Source organism: Rhamphochromis sp. 'chilingali' (assembly GCF_963969265.1).
Source record: "Rhamphochromis sp. 'chilingali' genome assembly, chromosome: 17".
Classification (NCBI taxonomy): Eukaryota; Metazoa; Chordata; class Actinopteri; order Cichliformes; family Cichlidae; genus Rhamphochromis; species Rhamphochromis sp. 'chilingali'.
The window spans coordinates 17002166-17021117 of record NC_137944.1 but is presented as its reverse complement, the minus strand read 5'-3'; the positions used below and the strand labels follow the sequence as shown (position 1 = coordinate 17021117).

General features: G+C 40.8%; 1 protein-coding gene across 2 annotated transcripts in view; it reads left to right on the top strand.

Moving 5' to 3' along the window:
- Positions 1-765: 765 nt before the first annotated feature.
- Positions 766-18952, top strand: part of cpne4b (copine IVb) — a 31447-nt gene continuing 13260 nt past the window's right edge. Inside the window, exons 1-7 of one of the 2 annotated variants that reach the window (XM_080862881.1) lie at positions 766-1051; positions 7262-7452; positions 13193-13372; positions 17022-17093; positions 17397-17471; positions 18116-18199; positions 18295-18384. In XM_080862881.1, the coding sequence (XP_080719007.1) occupies positions 7282-7452; positions 13193-13372; positions 17022-17093; positions 17397-17471; positions 18116-18199; positions 18295-18384 (672 nt within the window). In that variant the 5' untranslated portion in view covers positions 766-1051; positions 7262-7281. Of the gene's footprint in view, positions 1057-7261; positions 7453-13192; positions 13373-17021; positions 17094-17396; positions 17472-18115; positions 18200-18294; positions 18385-18952 lie in introns of both variants that reach the window. The other variant, XM_080862880.1, reaches the window with a different exon arrangement.

Below are 18952 nucleotides of genomic sequence, written 5' to 3'. Positions count from 1 at the left end.
CCGTCTTTTAGACAAAATATCCTCTTAAATGTGCTGCATCCAGAATCAGTGCCTTGATTTGTGAATATTGGGGCATCAGGCCTAAGTCTATAAGGAGATAAAGCGATAATTCCGTGTAGGAATTGGATGGACTTCAAATCGACAGTTCAGGCCTTTAAAAGCTGTACAGCACAAAAATGAGCTAAACTAAACTAAACTAAGTTAAAACGACTTAGAGCTTATTATTTAAAATGTTCTTTTTAAATTAAATTTCACACGTTTATTACGGCATTTAATTTAATTTACATATAACACACGAATCGGCTCGAAGAAAAGGTGTGTTATACCACATTATATAAGTGAACTTCCACCTGAAAACGCTGCAAGGAGTTAAATCTTTATGCATTTGTAATTTCGTAAATAAAATAACATTTAAAAGCTAAAGTAATCGTGAGGATTTCTGCGTGCAATTCCCAGCAGGGAGAAGCAATAGTGGCCTGAATATAAAATGTGATTATTAGCAGCCAAATAGGGCTCACGCAGATTGAACGTCTCTCTGCTGGGCTCAGAGTGAATCTTCGACTGCCAAGCTGTATCAGGTGTGTGGTCACCGCCACAACAAAACCAGCGAGGCGCATCAGAGCTGAGAACAGCGCATGCCGTTCACGAGTGCTGCAGTTCATCACAGCCACCGCAAGATGGCGCTGACACACTGCGGTGGAAAGCCGCAGATCCCCGGGCACGGCGCTCTCTCAGTGACCCCCGATGGAGCCAACGGATTACAAACTCCTGTTAAGTGGCGCACCGTCCTCCTCCTCCCCATCTTTCACCTAGAGTAAAGCCAGGCGGACGGAGCGCCTCCTTACCGAGCTCGAACTGTGGGAACTGGGAATCAGCGTTGACTGTCAGCGAGCTCGAGCTCTGCAGTGTAGGGGGATAGAGAAGGAGGTGGTGTGAGGAGGAGAACATTATAGACAAAGACAGTGAGATGGGTCCGGAGGCTGTGAGGTATTCGTGATTGTCAAGTAAACGGCGGTGAAGTTGTCCTGCTCCGCACGGATCTTTCCTTCAGGTGAGGTGAGTTTTCTCTCTCTGCCGGAGCACCCGGGTGGTTAATGTCTCACTCACGGGTGGTGTGTGTTACAAATATCCGCCCCCGAATAATTTTCTGTATTGTCCTGCAAGTGACATATACGATGCATGTGTTGGTGTTATAGAAAGAGGAGAAAATGAACAGCTTGCGGGACTTTGTGGGTGCATGAATTTGTTCTGAAGAATGAAACAACCAGGGAGAAACTAATAAACCTACAAATCCTATTAATTTTTTAACAAAATTGTTATTCTGAAAAAGGGAGTTGGGGTATTCTCTCTTTGAAATAGTGGAAACCACGGTGCAGGCTTCACTTATAAGCCTCTGCTTTAATTGTATTCTCCTGGTGTGCTATATGAGAAGATAACCTCTGTGAGAGGAAAAGATCCATCTCATTCCCCGGTCCCTCTTAATTTTCCTCTCTCCCCTCTGCTTCATTCTTCCTCACTTGCCTGCCTCACCATAGTTATTTCCCTATAATCCTCCCCCCTTCTCACAACCTCTGTCTCCCTCACTCTCCCTAGTCCTCCTTCTCTGCCGGCTCTAATAACACTGCAAGTTTGCAGCACCAGAAATCTTCACTAGACTATAGCTTTTCCCAGTCCCAGCGAGCTTTTAGTTGAAAATGTCCCCTTCACCTCCAATGGCCGATGGTCTTTAATTGGTTGCATAACATGCCACATGCCTCTTTAGGTTGTGTTGCTTGTGCAGTGGCTGTTACTCCCTTTGCTTGATAATCGTAACGGAGCAATTACAGCACTTGAGTGTCAGGGACCTTTATGTGACTGAATCATTGATGCCACATCAGTCACAGTCACTGTACACATGTGCATTTGTGGTGAGCAGCTACATGCACAGAGTCAAGAGTCATCAAGGCGCAAGCTCTAACGATGTTACTGTACATGCAGAAAAAGAGCTCGGAGTTCAAGGCTGCTATAAGTTAGGTCATTTTTGCTCATGTGCTTTCTGTTAAATATTTGAAACAAGTTTCAAATTCTTTATTTGAACAAACATGAAAAAATATTACTGTATTCAAAGTGGGCTCCGTAACACATAAACCTTGACAAAAACATTTGTATCACTCTGTGTTACCTTAATATCGCTGTAAAAAAAAAGATGGCAAATCATCCAAGCCATACTGAAAAATCTTTTTTTTTATTTTTATTTTTTTTTTTATAAATTTTATTTTCAGTCACAGCAGCATGTTAACAACAAAACATTGAACATACAGTAGTTTGCTGTTCAGTATTTACAATACCCCAAAAGATAACAGAAATAGAGAAGGAAAAAACAAACAAACAAACCAAAGAAACCCCTACAAAACAACAAAAAACAAACAAACAACAACAAACAAATAGAAAAATAAAATGTATAAGGGACATTCAGCGTACAGTTAGCTATGATAGCGATATAGAGATATGGTATCTGGTCATGATAAGGTGGTCATTTTAAATGTTTCCATGTACATCAAGAATGGCTGCCATGCCCTAAGAAATTTGGTGGTTGAACCTGCCAGTGTATATCTCATCTTTTCTAAATGTAAAAACCTCATGAGCTCCGCAAGCCACTGTTCATGTGTGGGAGGAGCTTCCTGCTTCCATCTTAAAAGTATAAGGCGCCTTGCGATAAGTGAAGCAAAGGCAATAGAATTCGAATAGCATTTTGGCAAAGTGATGTCTTGAGGTATCACCCCAAAGATAGCCGTTAGAGCAGAAGGATCATATTTAACGTTATACATCTCTGACAGAGTGTTAAATATAGACACCCAATAGATATGAAGATTGGGGCATGTCCAAAAGGTATGAAGGAGCGAACCTGTTTCTGCTTTACATCTGTTACACAGAGGGTCAGCTCCTGGATAGAACTTGGCTAACTTTTCCTTGGAGATATGTAATCGGTGTAGGACCTTAAATTGAAGGAGCCCATGCCTGGCACATATCGAAGAAGAGTGTACCCTCTGGAGAAAAGATTGCCAGAGCTCATCTGTTATAGTCATCCCAAGGTCTTTCTCCCACTGTGCTTTAAGGATGAAGAGAGAAGGAGATTGAAGATCTAATAGTATAGCATAGATTTCTTTAATCGCCCCTCTCTTATGAACGTTTATATTAATAATTTTATCCAAAGAAGTTTCCTCAGGTAGTTCCGGAAATGAAGGAAATCGACTCTTTACAAAGTGACGAATTTGTAAATAGCGGAAAAAATGTTGCCGAGGAACATTAAACTGCTTCAGGAGCTGCGTGAATGAGGCAAAAATCCCATCTACAAAAAGGTCTTTGATATTTCTAAGGCCATTACTTTCCCATATTTTAAAGGCAGAGTCCATCATGGAGGGTGGGAACATATGGTTTGAGCAGATAGGTGCTTTAATTGACATTAAGTGTAAACCCAACCTTTTCCTACATTGCACCCAGATTCTGAGCGAGTCATACAACAAAGGGTTACGTTTATAGGTGTATAGTTCTAATGGGAGAGCTGAACTCAACAAAGCTGATAGGCAAATTTTGCCACAATTGGATGACTCAATTTGGAGCCAAGCTGGAGTCTCTGTAGTAACATTACTCATCCAGTACAGCATATTACGAATATTTGCTGCCCAATAATAAGACTGAAAGTTTGGCAAGGCTAATCCACCCATTGGCCTAGTCCTCTGCATGAAATCTTTACGAATTCGTGGACTTTTGCCATTCCAAATAAATGCAGAGATATGCTTATTCAGTGTTATAAAATACTTATTGGGTAAGTAGCATGGGATACATTGAAATAAGTAAAGGAACTTGGGAAGTATGTTCATTTTGATAGAATTAATGCGGCCAATTAATGACAGTGGTAAATTGTTCCACCTCTGAAGATCTGTCTCAGTATTTTTAAGCAGCGGGACAAAGTTTCTTTCATAAAGATCTTTGTATGAGTGGGTAACCTTAACCCCCAGATAGGTCACATACCCTGATTTAACGTTAAATTGAAAACCTGAAAATGAAATCTTTCTGGCTATAGAGTTGACACAGAGAAGTTCACTTTTATGCAGATTCAACTTGTAACCTGAAATATTACCAAAACATTCAAAAATGGCAAGAGCACGGGGAAGAGAGCATAAAGGCTCTGACATATACAGCAGGAGGTCGTCAGCATATAAGGATATTTTGTGCTCCTGGTCACCTCTGAAGATGCCCTTAATGCAACTGTCAGCTCGCAGTTTAATCGCCAGTGGTTCAATTGATAATGCAAAAAGAAGAGGGGATAAGGGACAACCTTGTCTCGTACCACGGAGAAGTGGGAAATAAGAAGAGAATAACAAATTTGTTCTAACACGTGCCATAGGTGAGGAGTAAAGTAACTGAATCCATGAAATGAAATTAGGGCCAAATCCAAATTTATGCAGAGTATAAAACAGATAATCCCACTCCACCTGGTCAAATGCCTTCTCAGCATCGAGTAATAAGGCAATTTCAGGGGTTGTAGTTGACTTGGTGTGTAATATGTTTAAAAACCTGCGCAGGTTGAAAAAACCATGCCTACCCTTCACGAAACCTGTCTGATCTGGAGAAATTAACAATGGTAGATATTGCTCTAGCCTGAGAGCAAGTGTTTTTGACAGTATTTTTAAATCTACATTTAAGAGTGATATAGGACGATATGATGAACACTCTAATGGATCCTTATTTGGCTTCAATAGGAGTGAGATGGTCATACTGAAAAATCTTGAGGTGTGATATGAAAATTTGCTGTCACCTCTGGATATGTGCAACGCATGTGACAAGTGAGGCAGATTCTGCACGCCGCCCTCATACAGTGGATCTTGCTGAAGAAGTCTTCCACATCCACACTTCACTATCAGTGTCATCTGCTGTCAACTGGAACAGAGAGACATCTGCTCTTTCCCCCTCCCACACACACACACACACACACACACACACACACACACACACACACTATCAGCCGGTTATACATACACAAATGTATGCCAGTGCACGCGGGCACGTACAGCTGACTACATGCCACTCACTCACGGGTCTGTTGTAAGTCACACACCTGCCCTTTGGCTCCCTCCTCCGTCCATTTGTCTGTGTACAGCCCATTCGCTGCACTCAGCTAAAAATAATCAGCACCACACACATGGAACATGAATTATGGAAGAAACGAAGGAAAGAGAGAGAGACATTCAGGTCAGAGTCAGACCCAATTCCAACAGCTTCACTCCCCAAGGACGACACTAGACCACTCCATTAATATGCCGTTTGTATCATCTACCGTATCAGACCTGTGGTTATCCTTTAGTTTGGACTAAGTGGACCGAGGCTGCCCAACGGTTCGCCCTAAAGCTTTATGCACATTACAAGCTGCGAAGCTGGATCCATACAGTTTCATGAGATTAATTATGCATGTGATGCAGTGTTTCCAATATAGCAGTCATAAATCTAAAGCTTATTATAAATAAGTGTTAGCTTTACAACCAACATCAGCTGCTGTAACCTTTGAATAAAGAGCTTATATTGCTGCTTTGTATTTTCAATATGCTTGCTATTCTGTATATATATGTATATATGTATATCAAGAATGATTGAAGATTTTCAGAAACACTTTTCTTAAAAAAGTTGCCCTCCTACTGTATATCCCTATATATTGCGTGGGCTTATTAAAGATGATATAATGGGAGCTTCATTGCTTCATTGCTAAGCTAAGATTGACCTGCCCTGGTTGTAGCTTAAAAGAGTGGTATTGATCCTCTCATCAGACTATTGACAGGAAGGCAATTAGTTCCCAATATGTTGAAGTACTCCTTTAAAGACTCGGAAATGGTGAAAATGGGTGAAGAAATGCAGGGGAGTAAAGCCCACCATATCCCAGTATGCATACAGTACTGCAGGTTAGGTGTATTTGAAAGATGAGAGGGTTGTCATTTATTTAGTTATTTATTTACTAAACTACTGAGTACAGCTGTTTATTCTGCTTCTTGTGCCAGAGACAGTGTTGGCATTTCAACCAGTATAGTCAAAGCACTTATCCCGATCATCTTTTTCCACATTATCTTATGTAGAAAGTAAGAAAGTGCATATCAAACAGCACACATAAATGCTAGTGTGGATATATGTGACATGCCAAATCAAGCCTCACTGATTTTGACTTTACAAGCTTTTACTTTAAGAACTTTAAAGGTGTAATTCCTCAAACAGGTTCAACACACTAATTAGGAGTGGCAAATTGAGTCTGCAGAACCCACACAGTCCTGAGAGTAACTTTAAACAAAACACTTATGTGGGTGGTTGATTGATGCGTAGAGTTATCCCTTTGAACATGTTAAATTTTATTCAGATCATTGCTGGTGTTGGAATAGAATAACTCACCTTGACTAAATGGAAGGTGGCAGATATATTTGGGCATTTTTTATTTATTTCTTTTTTTGGTGTAATGATGTGTCACATTCTTGCAGAGTGTAACTATAAGACGTGATTCATTATGAATGGTTCGTTTCACATGACTATGGCAAAAAAAGTTTTAAAAAATCTCTGTGTCACAGTAATTAGATACTTGACAATATTCTATTTAGGGATGTGAACATTATACACGCGGCGGAAACCTGAGGAGAAACCCGGCAATATATTCTGGTTACTCAGCATAGCTCACTGTATTCCTGTGAGCGTGCACACCGGTTTGTTTGCATGCATGTGCTTCCTTGTGTTCCTCAACATTATGCATACATACATACATACATAACGTTTGCATTAACATTTGTAAATGGACTTCCGTGCAAATGTGTGTTAATGCTACACAATATATGTGCATTTGTGTACATTTGTGGACCTTGCCTGTAATTCAGAGGTTTAGAGTCCCTGACCTTGAACAGTTTGAGAGCTGTTTGCTTAGTCAGGGCCACTGCATCTGCTCATGTCAAGGCAAAACAACAGGGATAATGCTCTGCAGTGCACGTGATTTTTTCCCCATCCATCCATCCATCTATCTATCTATCTATCTATCTATCTATCTATCTATCTATCTATCTATCTATCTATCTATCTATCTATCTATCTATCTATCTATCTATCTATCTATCTATCTATCTATCTATCTATCTATCTATCTATCTATCTATCTATCTATCTATCTATCTATCTATCTATCTATCTATCTATCTATCTATCTAGATCTTGTTACAAAGTACAAATCAACCCCATCTTTTCTTCTCTTTCATTTCAGTGTGTGATTGCGCGTTCAGCATGAGTAACATCTATGAGTCTGCAGAGGCCACGCTGGGCTTCATCAGCTCTCCGTGCCTGACCAAAGTGGAGCTGAGAGTGGCCTGCCGGGGCATCTCGGATCGTGACGCCCTTTCCAAACCCGACCCGTGTGTGGTGTTGAAGATGCAGTCACACGGCCAGTGGTTTGAGGTACAGTAATTGGATGGGAGGAGGGGTGAGAGGTACGGCGTGTAAATGTTTGATAGCCAGAAAATAGAGGTTTAATGGTCGGGCGGAGCCATCTGTGGAGTGTTTATTATTCTGAAGTGATGCTGATTCTACCCAGGGTAAGACACTCTGGTAAGAGCTGCAGGTGTCCGAGAGTCTGTACGAGTCTGTACGTGGGCGCAGTTTCATATCTCATTGTTGTTCTGTTATAAATTAGATCGCTATTTCAACTATTGCTTTGGTGGATTATTTTCCTTTTACTCTTGTTGTGGGGGTCCACAGAGATGATTGAACAGCCCAATGTTATTCACCTAGTAATATAACATTGTGACCTCTATATTTGGGCTTTGAACACTTTCACAAATACTTTAACTTTGGTCTCTGTATAATTTTCTTTTGCTTCTAATATACACTTGACACATTTTTCATTTTCAGTAAAAGCCATGGCACACTCTACGCAATTTGCCCATGACCTGATGTGTGTGACTGTGGGGCTCAAGTGCATTCATCATCTCTTCAGGTTCTATGGCAAACAATTCCTTGTGAATTTCTCCGCAGACAGCACTTGAAATTACTCAAGCACGTAATTGAATTCATGTTTGACTAAATGATTGCGTGTAATCAAGAACCCGAGCTATCGTGCAGAGCTGTGATTGTGTCGCTAACCTTCCTCCTACTAAACTGAGAGTTATGTTTGGTTCTTATAAATTATGGATGTTAATCGTCAAAGAGGTCACCAGAAAGCATGACTATTGTCGGCTGGGCTAAAGAGTTTATTTATCTATCCAAATATTTCTGTCATCTAGGAATTGAAAGCATGATCTTAAAGCATACTTTTTGCAGCATTTCCCAAAACAGCTCATACATGGAGCAACGTAATTAACCTTTAAAAGGCCGTATGTCATGGTTTGTCTGGCCGGCCTCAAACGTAGGACTCAGGAATGAAAGTTCATTGAGTTTATTTCCAGTTTTGGTGCATCTAATGTTACATACAAAGTCTGTTTGAAGTGCTCAGTTCAAAAGTCCAATACGTAAAAAATCAAATGGAAGAAGGTTTCCGTGAATCCAAGGCCATCCTAAGAAGAGACACATTAGAAAGCTTTGGCAAGTAAAGTGAAACAGAGACTTACAGCAAGGCCACATGGAAGCTACTGCCTTTATAACGCTCAGGCGAAGACTGATTGTCAGGTCACAGCTTACAGTTTTTCTCAGTCGCTTTGGTGCGTTTCTCAGATCAGAATTGAAATTCTCATAACTATTAGTTCAACCTCCACAACACTCAGTCATTTGTGCACATCATAGTAGCAATTTCTCCTCTCTCTGAACAAACTGCAAATGATTTTGGACATGAATCAGTTGCTTCCATACATTTCCCTGCTGCTTTCTGACATTTCCATTTGCTTATGTCATGTCAGTCAAAAGTAATCATACCTATGGATGCTGAATAGTCATTCCCAATAAAACTAATAGTCATACATCCATTGCTTAAGTCATCACACACAAAATTGTTGAACTAGTTATCACATGCCAAATATTGGCCATCTGTCAAGCAAATCCTATACCTTTCTGTATCATTGTTCTTGGAAATGTCTCCGAAATTGAACAATTGATCTCAGGTGAATTACAGCTGTCACTCATGAGGAGGCTCTACCAAATTGGTGATTTTATGTTTACATGTATTCTACAGTGAACAAGTGACTGTAGCATATTTTTCTTTTGCACAATTCTGTAGGATTACAAACACTTCTACACAATGGAAATGTGAAACGTACGTATTCAGTGTCTTAGTTACTCCCAAGACTCCCATAACATCTACAGTGACTTTACTGCACATTTCAGATGGCTGTACAGGTAGGCCATAGTGCTGTTGTCAGCATTTTCAGGTGTCACCAATTGTTTTTGCAATGGGAAACACTGAGATTATAAACTGTCATAGTGGAAACATGACAATGCCATTTGACTATCTTGTTCATAAAGATGGTGTCAAGACTTTTCATTTTGATGGCACTGACAGTTTCATTGACATGGATACTTGCTTTTGAGGTATGGATAATCAATTCTGTGCATGTGACGTGCTTTTGCAGGCTATCCACTAGGTTTTGCAGTTTGCACTAATTGTTTTGGGAAATGCACTAACTGCTGTGCAAATGTTAATGGTGTTCTGAGAAACGCACCAAAGCGACTGAGAAAAACTGTAAATAGCAAACAGCTGATTGCTAGATGATCCAGGAGGATCCTGTAAGGCAGGTAAACACACTCACACACAGAGGAGCAAGCACGCAGACAGAGAGAGAGAACAAAGGGGAGAAACAGTGGAGACGCAGAGGAGGACTGGAGGACCATGACACCGTAACTCACCCACAGCCTTTAATACATGTGTCAAAATGAGGCTTTTGTGTCAGTGAATGAGTCATCGCTACCAAAATAAAAAAGTTCTTTTGATAATGTGGACAGCAAGGCGGTGAGAAGTTTAGATATTTTGTCAGGATGACAGTGGCCTTAAGAGGTGTCTTTTTCTCACCTTCACATTTCCTAACTGCCTGACTTTTTAAAAATATTTTCACATATCTTGACGTTGAAGGGCCACTGATAGAAACTTTTATTTTTCTGAGAATAACTGATTTCTTGTTGACAAAATGAATGCAGATGACAAGAGCACAGGTTTTACATTCATTGTAAAATACATGTAATGTGAGAGGAAACATATGTTGTATTAATGTAGGGTCTTTATCTTACAATATAAAAGCACCTTGAGGCAACTGCTGTTGTGATTTGGCCCTATACACATATGATTGGAGTGAAGTGTACAAAAATGAGACAAACTATGATGACAGTAACGGAAAAAATGAACATTTACACAAAGCTGCACAGATTAAAACATGTAAACTGTCTTTAAGTCTCAGCAAGTCTTGCCAATTAAATAAACAATTCTGCATGTAATGACTTTTACAATCATACAATTTGATCAAACTGTAGAACAAATAGTGTACTATTTGTGTACTGCTAAAAAAAAATTAATGCAACTCTCTATTATTGAAGTACAAGACAATTCTGGGAAGCATAAACCATTAAAACATTAAAACCATTTAACATGCTTCAGTGCAAATGAAAGTGACAACAGGTTTGCACCTGTTGGAGACACAACAAGAAGACCATTAAATGTAGCAGGAGGTAGCCACAGACTATTGCTCCCTTTTTATTCTTCCTGACTGATTTTTAGCTAGTTTTAAGTCTAGTTTTTTTTTCTTTGCAAGCTCCTTTGACTAGTTTTAAGTCCATCTCCTCTAGGATGGCACATTTAAGTTCATCCCTCAGCACAGTCTCAAGAGTGAGGAGGCGATGGCGGGAGACAGGCTGTTACATGTGGAGAGCTGGCCAGGGCTGTACAAGGGCATAAATCTAACCTTTGTGCACGGAGGACCATGAGGAGCACTGCCAGAGCCCTACAAAATGACCTCCAGTCAGGTACTCATGGATGTTTCTGACCAAACTGTCAGAAACAGACTACTTTTTTGTGGGAACTGTGCTCTCAGCCCAGCACTGTGCTGCTGGACAGCCCTTTTCAGCACTCCTCTTGCAATGGTCTGTCTCCTGTTATCGCTTCCACTCTCTTGAGATTGTGCCGGGAAATGCAGGAAACCTGGCATACATGTATGTGCCATCCCGAAGGACTACCCGTTCCTGAAGTTATGGGCAGTTTTGCTTGTCTCTTTTACAATAAGAAAAAAAAAGGATTGTTTAACTTTATGCTTTAAAGTGTTTTTTCTTTTCCCCCCTCACGACTCAGATGCTTTTCAAGCCTTTCAAATGCCATCTCATACTCGCACACAAAGCACTTCTACTGAAGCCAAAGACATGCTGAAGACTCGCAAGCGGCGGCATCAGCGTTGAGAATGAGGAATCAGGGCGATGTTGCAAAAAAGAGGATCTTTGGTTATTTTTAGTTTTCTTTCCTCTGCCTTTGGGATAGACAGACATACAGTATATGGAGTGAACAGTGTTCCTTTTAAAAATGTAGCTACGCACACCCACACATCCGTGCAGATCCTTCCACATTTAGTGCTACACTGTCCCACTCAGCAGATGTACGTTTACGTATGTAAATCCACACGTGTAACTCGTTTGCACAAACTGTCAGCGACACGGAAGCTGCACTCCCACACACACACACATATACACCACTTTCCATTTCCACAGGGGCTCAAGATCGAGCGCTCTGAAAGTAGTGCAGCATTATTCCTCCTTTGGAGACGCCACAAAAAGCTTTTGTACGACACAGTGCTGCGTTTTTTGTGTCATGTCTGCGTGTCTGTGTCTTCATGAGTGAGTGTATGCGTTACAGTAAGCCCCTTTTGCAGAAGTGTGGGAATGGGCCGGGGGTATCATTGCCCATCAGATCCAGAGTGTCTTAATTGGATAATTGTTGCGAGAGAGCGTGTTTAGGCCGCTTGGATAGTGTGTGTTTATGTATTCATGTCTCTCGATGCTTTAATGATTTGCCAGCCTATTGAGAAAAGCATCAGGATAAGGCCAGCATTTGTGTGTCTGTCGAGCCTGCTGGTGCGCTCTTCACTTTTGTCTGTGTTTGCGTGCGTTCGTGTGCCAGAGGGTTATCAGCCATAAAAGGGAGCCAGTCATTGCTGCTAGTGTTAGATAGGTTTTGTTGACAACGTCGCAACATACTTTTCTTTTTGCTTCCTAATCCTTTGAGCAGTCAGAGGGCTTAAAATGTGAGATCAATGTTACAGCTGCAGTCAAATCTCTGTGCAATCAAACAGCTTTAGTCATCACGAAAAATCAATAGCCGCAGTTCTCAAGTTGATAAGTGTAAACAATGTGGTAATGGCTATTTGTGGTTATTGCCGCAATTCTGAAAAGTCTGTTGAGGTTCGCAATCAATGCTCAGCGGCAGTGTTTCTGATGTACAATTTTCATACTTTAGTTCACTTTGGAAAGAGCATAAAAAATCCATTTAAAGTCAGACTGCCTGTAGTAAAAAGCACAGTGTTATGAAACTGCTTTTTCAGAAGAACCATAAATGATGTTCTTTAATGAAATTTCGTGAAAACTTGAATCCAGTGTCCACGTGAAGAAGAATAATCAGGTTTTGCCAAACGTCTTAATATCGGATTTCTTTTTTCACCAACGCACATAAAAGATCTCAGTGATATTGCTAAAGGTTACGAAGAGTTCATCAATTCAGATTCTGCGGTTTGAATAAATAAGTACTTATATAACTGAATCTGTAAAAAGGGGTACAACAAATATAAAAATCAGTAAATAGTGGTTACAGAGTTGCTATTTATTGTTTATCGTGATAAAAATACTTGTACAGATAATGATAACCTAATAAAATGATCATTAATAAAAAAAAATTTTAAACAGGGGAAGTATTTTTCTATTTTGTCTTACCTTTTCTCTTTATCAGCTCTTTTTTTAATTTATGCAGCCCTCTGGGTTCTTGCTGTGGCAAACATTTGCCAAGCATCTGTGTGGTTTTACAATAATCACTCTGGTGGGCTGCAGTGATTTTTACAGGAATCATTGCAGTCCATGATGATGTTTCTGAAACCAACTGAATTACCAAGTTTTCTGTTTTAAAGAAATTTGGAACCACCAGAAGTAGAAGTCAGTGTTTCTTTCTCTACCTTAAGCTTTGTTCTTTTAGGTGCCACAGATACTTTAAACGTAGCGTTGTGAAGCTGTTTGTGTCTGTTTGCAGGTGGACCGCACAGAGGTCATCCGCAGCAGCAGCAGCCCGGTTTTCTCCAAGATTTTCTTGGTGGATTATTACTTTGAGGAGGTCCAGAGGCTCCGCTTTGAACTTCACGATATCAGCTCCGGCAACAATGGCCTCCGTGATGCTGACTTCTTGGGAGCCATGGAGTGTACCCTAGGACAGGTCAGTGAGTCTCTTGATTGGATTGTGCACTCTAAAGGAAGAGCATGCACGAAGCAAGCAGGTCGATTGGGAAATCGGTGTGACTGATGAGTGCAAACATAAGTGAAACAGTCACAATACTTTACAAACTGTTATTCCTACTCTCACCCCCACGGAAGTTAAAAAAATAACACATAGCTCCTATAAGTCAAGCTTAAATTAACTGAAAATTAAAGAGTGTGAGGTAGGTCAGTGAATGTGAGAGGAGTTCAGAAACAATCAGAAATGTGTGTGATGTGAGTGTTTCTGGAGGCGAAAGCATGACAGAAATGCACTTGTAACCTCCGAACTGGATTCACCTTGTGCATTGCAAACAGTAGGTGCAGTAAAAAAGCATACAAATCTTCCTCAGAGCAGCATGCTGTTGGGATAAGAATCGTCTACTTCAGTATGCTCAGTCAGCTACTTCGTTAAAACCACGGCAGGTGAAGTAAATAATACTGATGATATCGTAATAAGGCTATTTTTTCTCAGGAAACCTCAGGCCTTGGCATTTATGTGAGTGTAACTAAATAAGATTATTATTTTAGACCAAGGACGCCCACAGTGTCGGCAGCACTTCTTCCCCCCAGAGGATAATTGCCCCAAACGCACCACAAAACCTGCTTAGAAACGGTTAAAGGAACAAAACAAAGAGCCTTAGACATTGACCTGGCATCCAAAACTCCCCAGATCCCAATCCAATTGGGCAACCATGCCATACATATGGAGGTCAAACTCAGCACACAACCTGCATGACGCTACACTTTGGCACCAGATGCCGCAGGCCATCCTCACAGGTCCTGTATGCATGCCACAAAGAGTGGCAGCTGTTTTGGAGGCATGAGGGAGACCTACACAGTATTAGGTTTCAATGACTAAAAAACAACTTCAGTTGTGGAAGGATGTCAGCTTTCAGCCTGAGTTCAGTTGATGCACTGTCTGCATTAACATGCTTTCTCCGTCCATGAGTGCTTCTGATAAAAAGCCCTGAGGGTGCCTGAACTGTTTTCAAAGCCTTTATATGTGCTTGTGCTAAACTGTATACCCTTGTTATTCACTTAATGGATTTGTGCCTCTTTAATGAAGAAGTTTTAATCAATATTTAAAGATTTGGTTTATTTGCATTTTTCACTCAATATCCAAGAGCATTTAAAAGAAAATTGTTATTGCACTACTACTCATTAACAATTTGAATAAGTGCATTTGAGGGAATTGCTATCTAATGTAATATTGAATGAAAGGAAATAGGACGCGCAGCCCAGTGTTTCCCTTATCTTTAATGTCAGGTCTGCAGTTAAAGGAAGTGTTTACTTTTTACTACTCATCAGAGACAGCACAGAGCTGGTGGATGTATAACACTGACTTAAGGGTGTGAAAGCTTCTTGGAGAGGTTGTTTGGAAGCTATTGTTTATATAATCATATTATAACTCTGTTAATAACTGTATTTGAAAAAATAGAGGTTATGTTTATCTTCCATCATATCATTTGAAGCAATAGTGTGATCATTTTCCTTTTTCTGTGTACGATAGAAGCCCTGAATAGTTGCTAGAGGAAACGCTTGTTGCAGACGCATTGCATCAGTGATATTGTAACAGATATTGACATGTTGCATGTAAGCATTTATACCTGCTGTAAGACTTAATTCTGTTATAATCAATGTTGTTGTTTTTTTCTGCTTTATTGGCAGAACAAAAAAACAAAACCCAAAAAAAGAAACCGTGACAGCACATTGTAGGGAAACGGAAACAATGAATAAATAAGGACAATGAATGAGATTCTAATTACTAAATGCCTCAGTAGTGCCAGTTAATGGTGTCTAAGGATCAGACCAAACGTCCGAGTGCATGCCAATAATTTTCAGTAGACTCACAATGGACACACCGGCATTGCACATAAATGCCGTGTAGGTGTCACACAGGCGTGGATGGTTTCTTTAGTTGTGGCATTAGCATGCAGTGACAGTGTGATTGCAGTAGGTTGTCCACCTGATTTAATGCATTATATTTCATACCAGTCTATATGTCTATACGTCTGTACACGCTGCACCTCCATTAATATCTACAACAGTGCCTGTGTGTATCCGTGCATCGGGGTATTTGATGTAAGTGCAGCGCCTAGTATATTAGGTGCAGTAATCACCTGCGTGCCTAAAATATAATTTACTTTTTATCAACAATTCAGAGGAAGTCTGGGGTTTGACAAAAACACGAGCTGAAGTTTTGTTTGTTGTTTCCAGCTGCGAAGCAGTCTTTCCTCTGAGTTTATTAACAGCTTCATCCCGGCACCAGATCGGTCACGTCAGTGATTACTTATAATCATCTGTTACCCCTGACATGGAGATAGGATCTGCCAGGATCTATGTGAACCTTCTTTGTCAGCAACACAGACAGACTACATGGTCTACTTGCATTGGGAACACACAATAAGCTTTCTTGATACAAAGGAAATTCTAAGTTGGGGATGTAGATGTTTTTAATGTGCTTGTATGTACGTGTACAAATGCCTTAGCTGTAGCAGGAAGAGGCTGTGTGTTAGTCGGTTGGTGTGTTTGACACATCATCGTGAGTGTGCATGCACTTGTCTGCCTGTGTAGCACGTTGTCAGGCTATGAAAGAGACTATGAAGTGCAGCTGAAGTAGAAAAAGGGAGAAATTGTGGTACCTTTGAAAGTCCTTGACAAAATAACACTACTATAAGATTTTCTGCTGGTATTACGACCACCATCATCGCCATCTTCACCACAGCAAATAACAATAAGGATAAATTGGTCTGGGAGAGTGCAAGCAGCAATCACTGCCACTTGCAGTGAAGCGGCGACAGAGCACCACCCAGGAGGCTCCAGAACTGGCTGGCAAAGTCAGTCACCCCAGGTCGACAGTATGTCTTTTGCCACCTTGTAATATTTTAATCATGAATACTATTCATATTACCATAGTTTAATCCTTTCATCTTGTTACTTCGTTTAATTTTTTAAACATTTTCATTTATTGCACCAGATGTTGGTCCTGTTGTGAATCATCCCCACACCCTGGAGGTTTGCTCGATGTCACTTTGCTCCTGTTCTTAAATGCTCTGAGATCCTGAGCAGTGAAGTTATTTTTTAGGGCTAAATTTATATGAAATAGCCAGATTAAGTTGATAACTATGGTTTAAGGGGAGCAACATGGTGGCACAACCTTGTGAAGCCTATGAACAAAAAAAAATAGTTAATGTACAATACATCGACAGTTTAATAATATTAGTGCCAAATGGGGCAGCTGTGGTTCAGGCGGTAGAGAAAGTCATCCAATAATCAGAAGCTTGCTGGCTTAATCCCCAGCTCCTCTAGTCTCCGTGTGGATGCGTCCCAAATTGCCCCTGGTACATTCACTGGCGTCTGAGTGCGTATGTGTAATAAATCAAACTGTATGGGTGTGTGTGAAAACTGGAACATGTGGGTTATAGTGTAAAGCGAGTGGAAAGGCAGAATATAAATGCCAGCCAGATAAAAAGTCAGATGTTTCAGTTTTTAGAGACTAAAGTCAGTGTAGAGTAGAGTGAATATTTGACTTGCGTTCTCCAGACAGATGCAAACTCTAAGTGGAGGCTGGAACATCTGAGGTGATTTTTTCTTTCTTTTTGTTTCAGATTGTTTCACAGAGGAAACTGACTAAAGCTCTTCTCAAACAGGGAAACACTGCTGGAAAGTCTTCTATCACGGTACGGTATGGCACGGGTTCCAAAGTCAACCGAACCACGTTAAACACTCCTACACATGCAAAAATCACACACACACTTAGACACGCACACACACACACACACACCACCTCTGTGCACTCAGACACCCTGAAGATAATTAATTTGATGATGTTGCCTGTTCAATCTGTGCTGTAGCTCATTTCCATCTCATTTTCTCTCACCTCCTTCTTACATCTCCGTGTCGATCTCTCTCGCTCTCTCTGTCTGTCTCCTTTCGCCTCCCAACCTTCCCTCTCCACCTTCACTCTCTGCCCCGCTGTATAGGTGACAGCTGAGGAATTGTCTGGAAATGACGATTACGTTGAACTCTCATTCAGTGCACGTAAGCTGGACGATAAGGTTTGTGCACTTTCAAAAATACTCAGAAATGTTGAAGTTTTCCTTAAGATATGAGGGTAATTAATACTGAAGATGTGGGTCTGTGTGTGCATGCTGCCTGGTTGGTGTGTTTGTGTGTGCGTGTGCTTGGAGAAGTATGTGGGCAGAGCTGTGGGATTTGATTATGAAGAAACACGCACAATACACACTAGTACAAGCTGGTATTAAAGGAGGCCTGCTGAGATAGGTGGGCACCCCCTTTCCCAATAACCCTCTTTTATCTCACCACCCCAACCACACACACCGATAACTGTATTAATTTTCCAGCCGGCACATGTGCGCGCGCGCGCACACACACACACACACACACACACACACACACACACACACACACACACACACACACACACACACACACACACACACACACACACACACACACACATGGATGACTAATCCAAACAAGTAGTGCCCTGGGGAAAAGATGGAAGAAAGCATGGGAGTGGTGGATAAATTGGAGAGGACAGGAAAGGGATAGGTGGAAGAAACAAAGAAGAAAAGGAGTTTAAAGGGGCGAAATAATGATTCTGTTAGTGTTCGAATGATTTATGGTGATCAAAGGGAGTTCTGAGGGAATGCCTCACATGCGTGTTTTCTCTCTGAAGGATTTCTTCAGCAAGTCAGACCCTTTCCTGGAGATTTTTAGAATAAATGATGACGGCACTGAGTCGCTTGTGCACAGAACCGAGGTAACTGCGCTCGCACATCCGTGGAGATGTAGGCAGCTGTTTTAGTTTGGAAATAAACAACAAGCGTGAACTGTCTTTGTATTTATTGTGCACAGACGGTCATGAACAACCTGAGCCCAGTTTGGAAATCCTTCAAAGTTTCCTTAAACACACTCTGCAGTGGAGACCACGACAGGGAGCTTAAGGTGAGTCTGGGAATATTTTTTCTGCAGCAATCATAGTGGCAATGCAACTATTTAAGTTCCTCCAGTAAAATGCAAGACTCATTAAGAGGGCCGAAGTCAAGCAGCACCCGAGTGCTTGCACAGCATCATCACCAGCCTGCATTTTATTTATTTAAAACATAAAAAAAGAAATGCCATTCATTCAATAAATGCGGACAAAAACTTAAAATGACAATAAATAAAGTAGTTTTATCCTTTTTCACCTACATACAAAACATGACATTAATGCAAAGGACAGCGGCATGTACAAAAAGCCTTTGTCCCTTTCTCTTTTCAGTTCCAGGAGTTAAGTTCAGGTCAGGCGTTTTTATGATATCATTGTGCTATTTAAAAAGTCAGATGGGCGTTAAGGAGCTCAGTGGTTATCTTAAACTCTCGCCTTTACTTGTCAGAGGAGATCTCTTTGCCTTTTTGGAAGCAGTGGCCGCCACGTTCGGAGAGAACGGTTATTCTTTGGCATGAATAAACATGAGATTGTTCATTAAATATTCAGAGGTATCTTAACTCTGCGTGGCTCCTGACAGCGGGA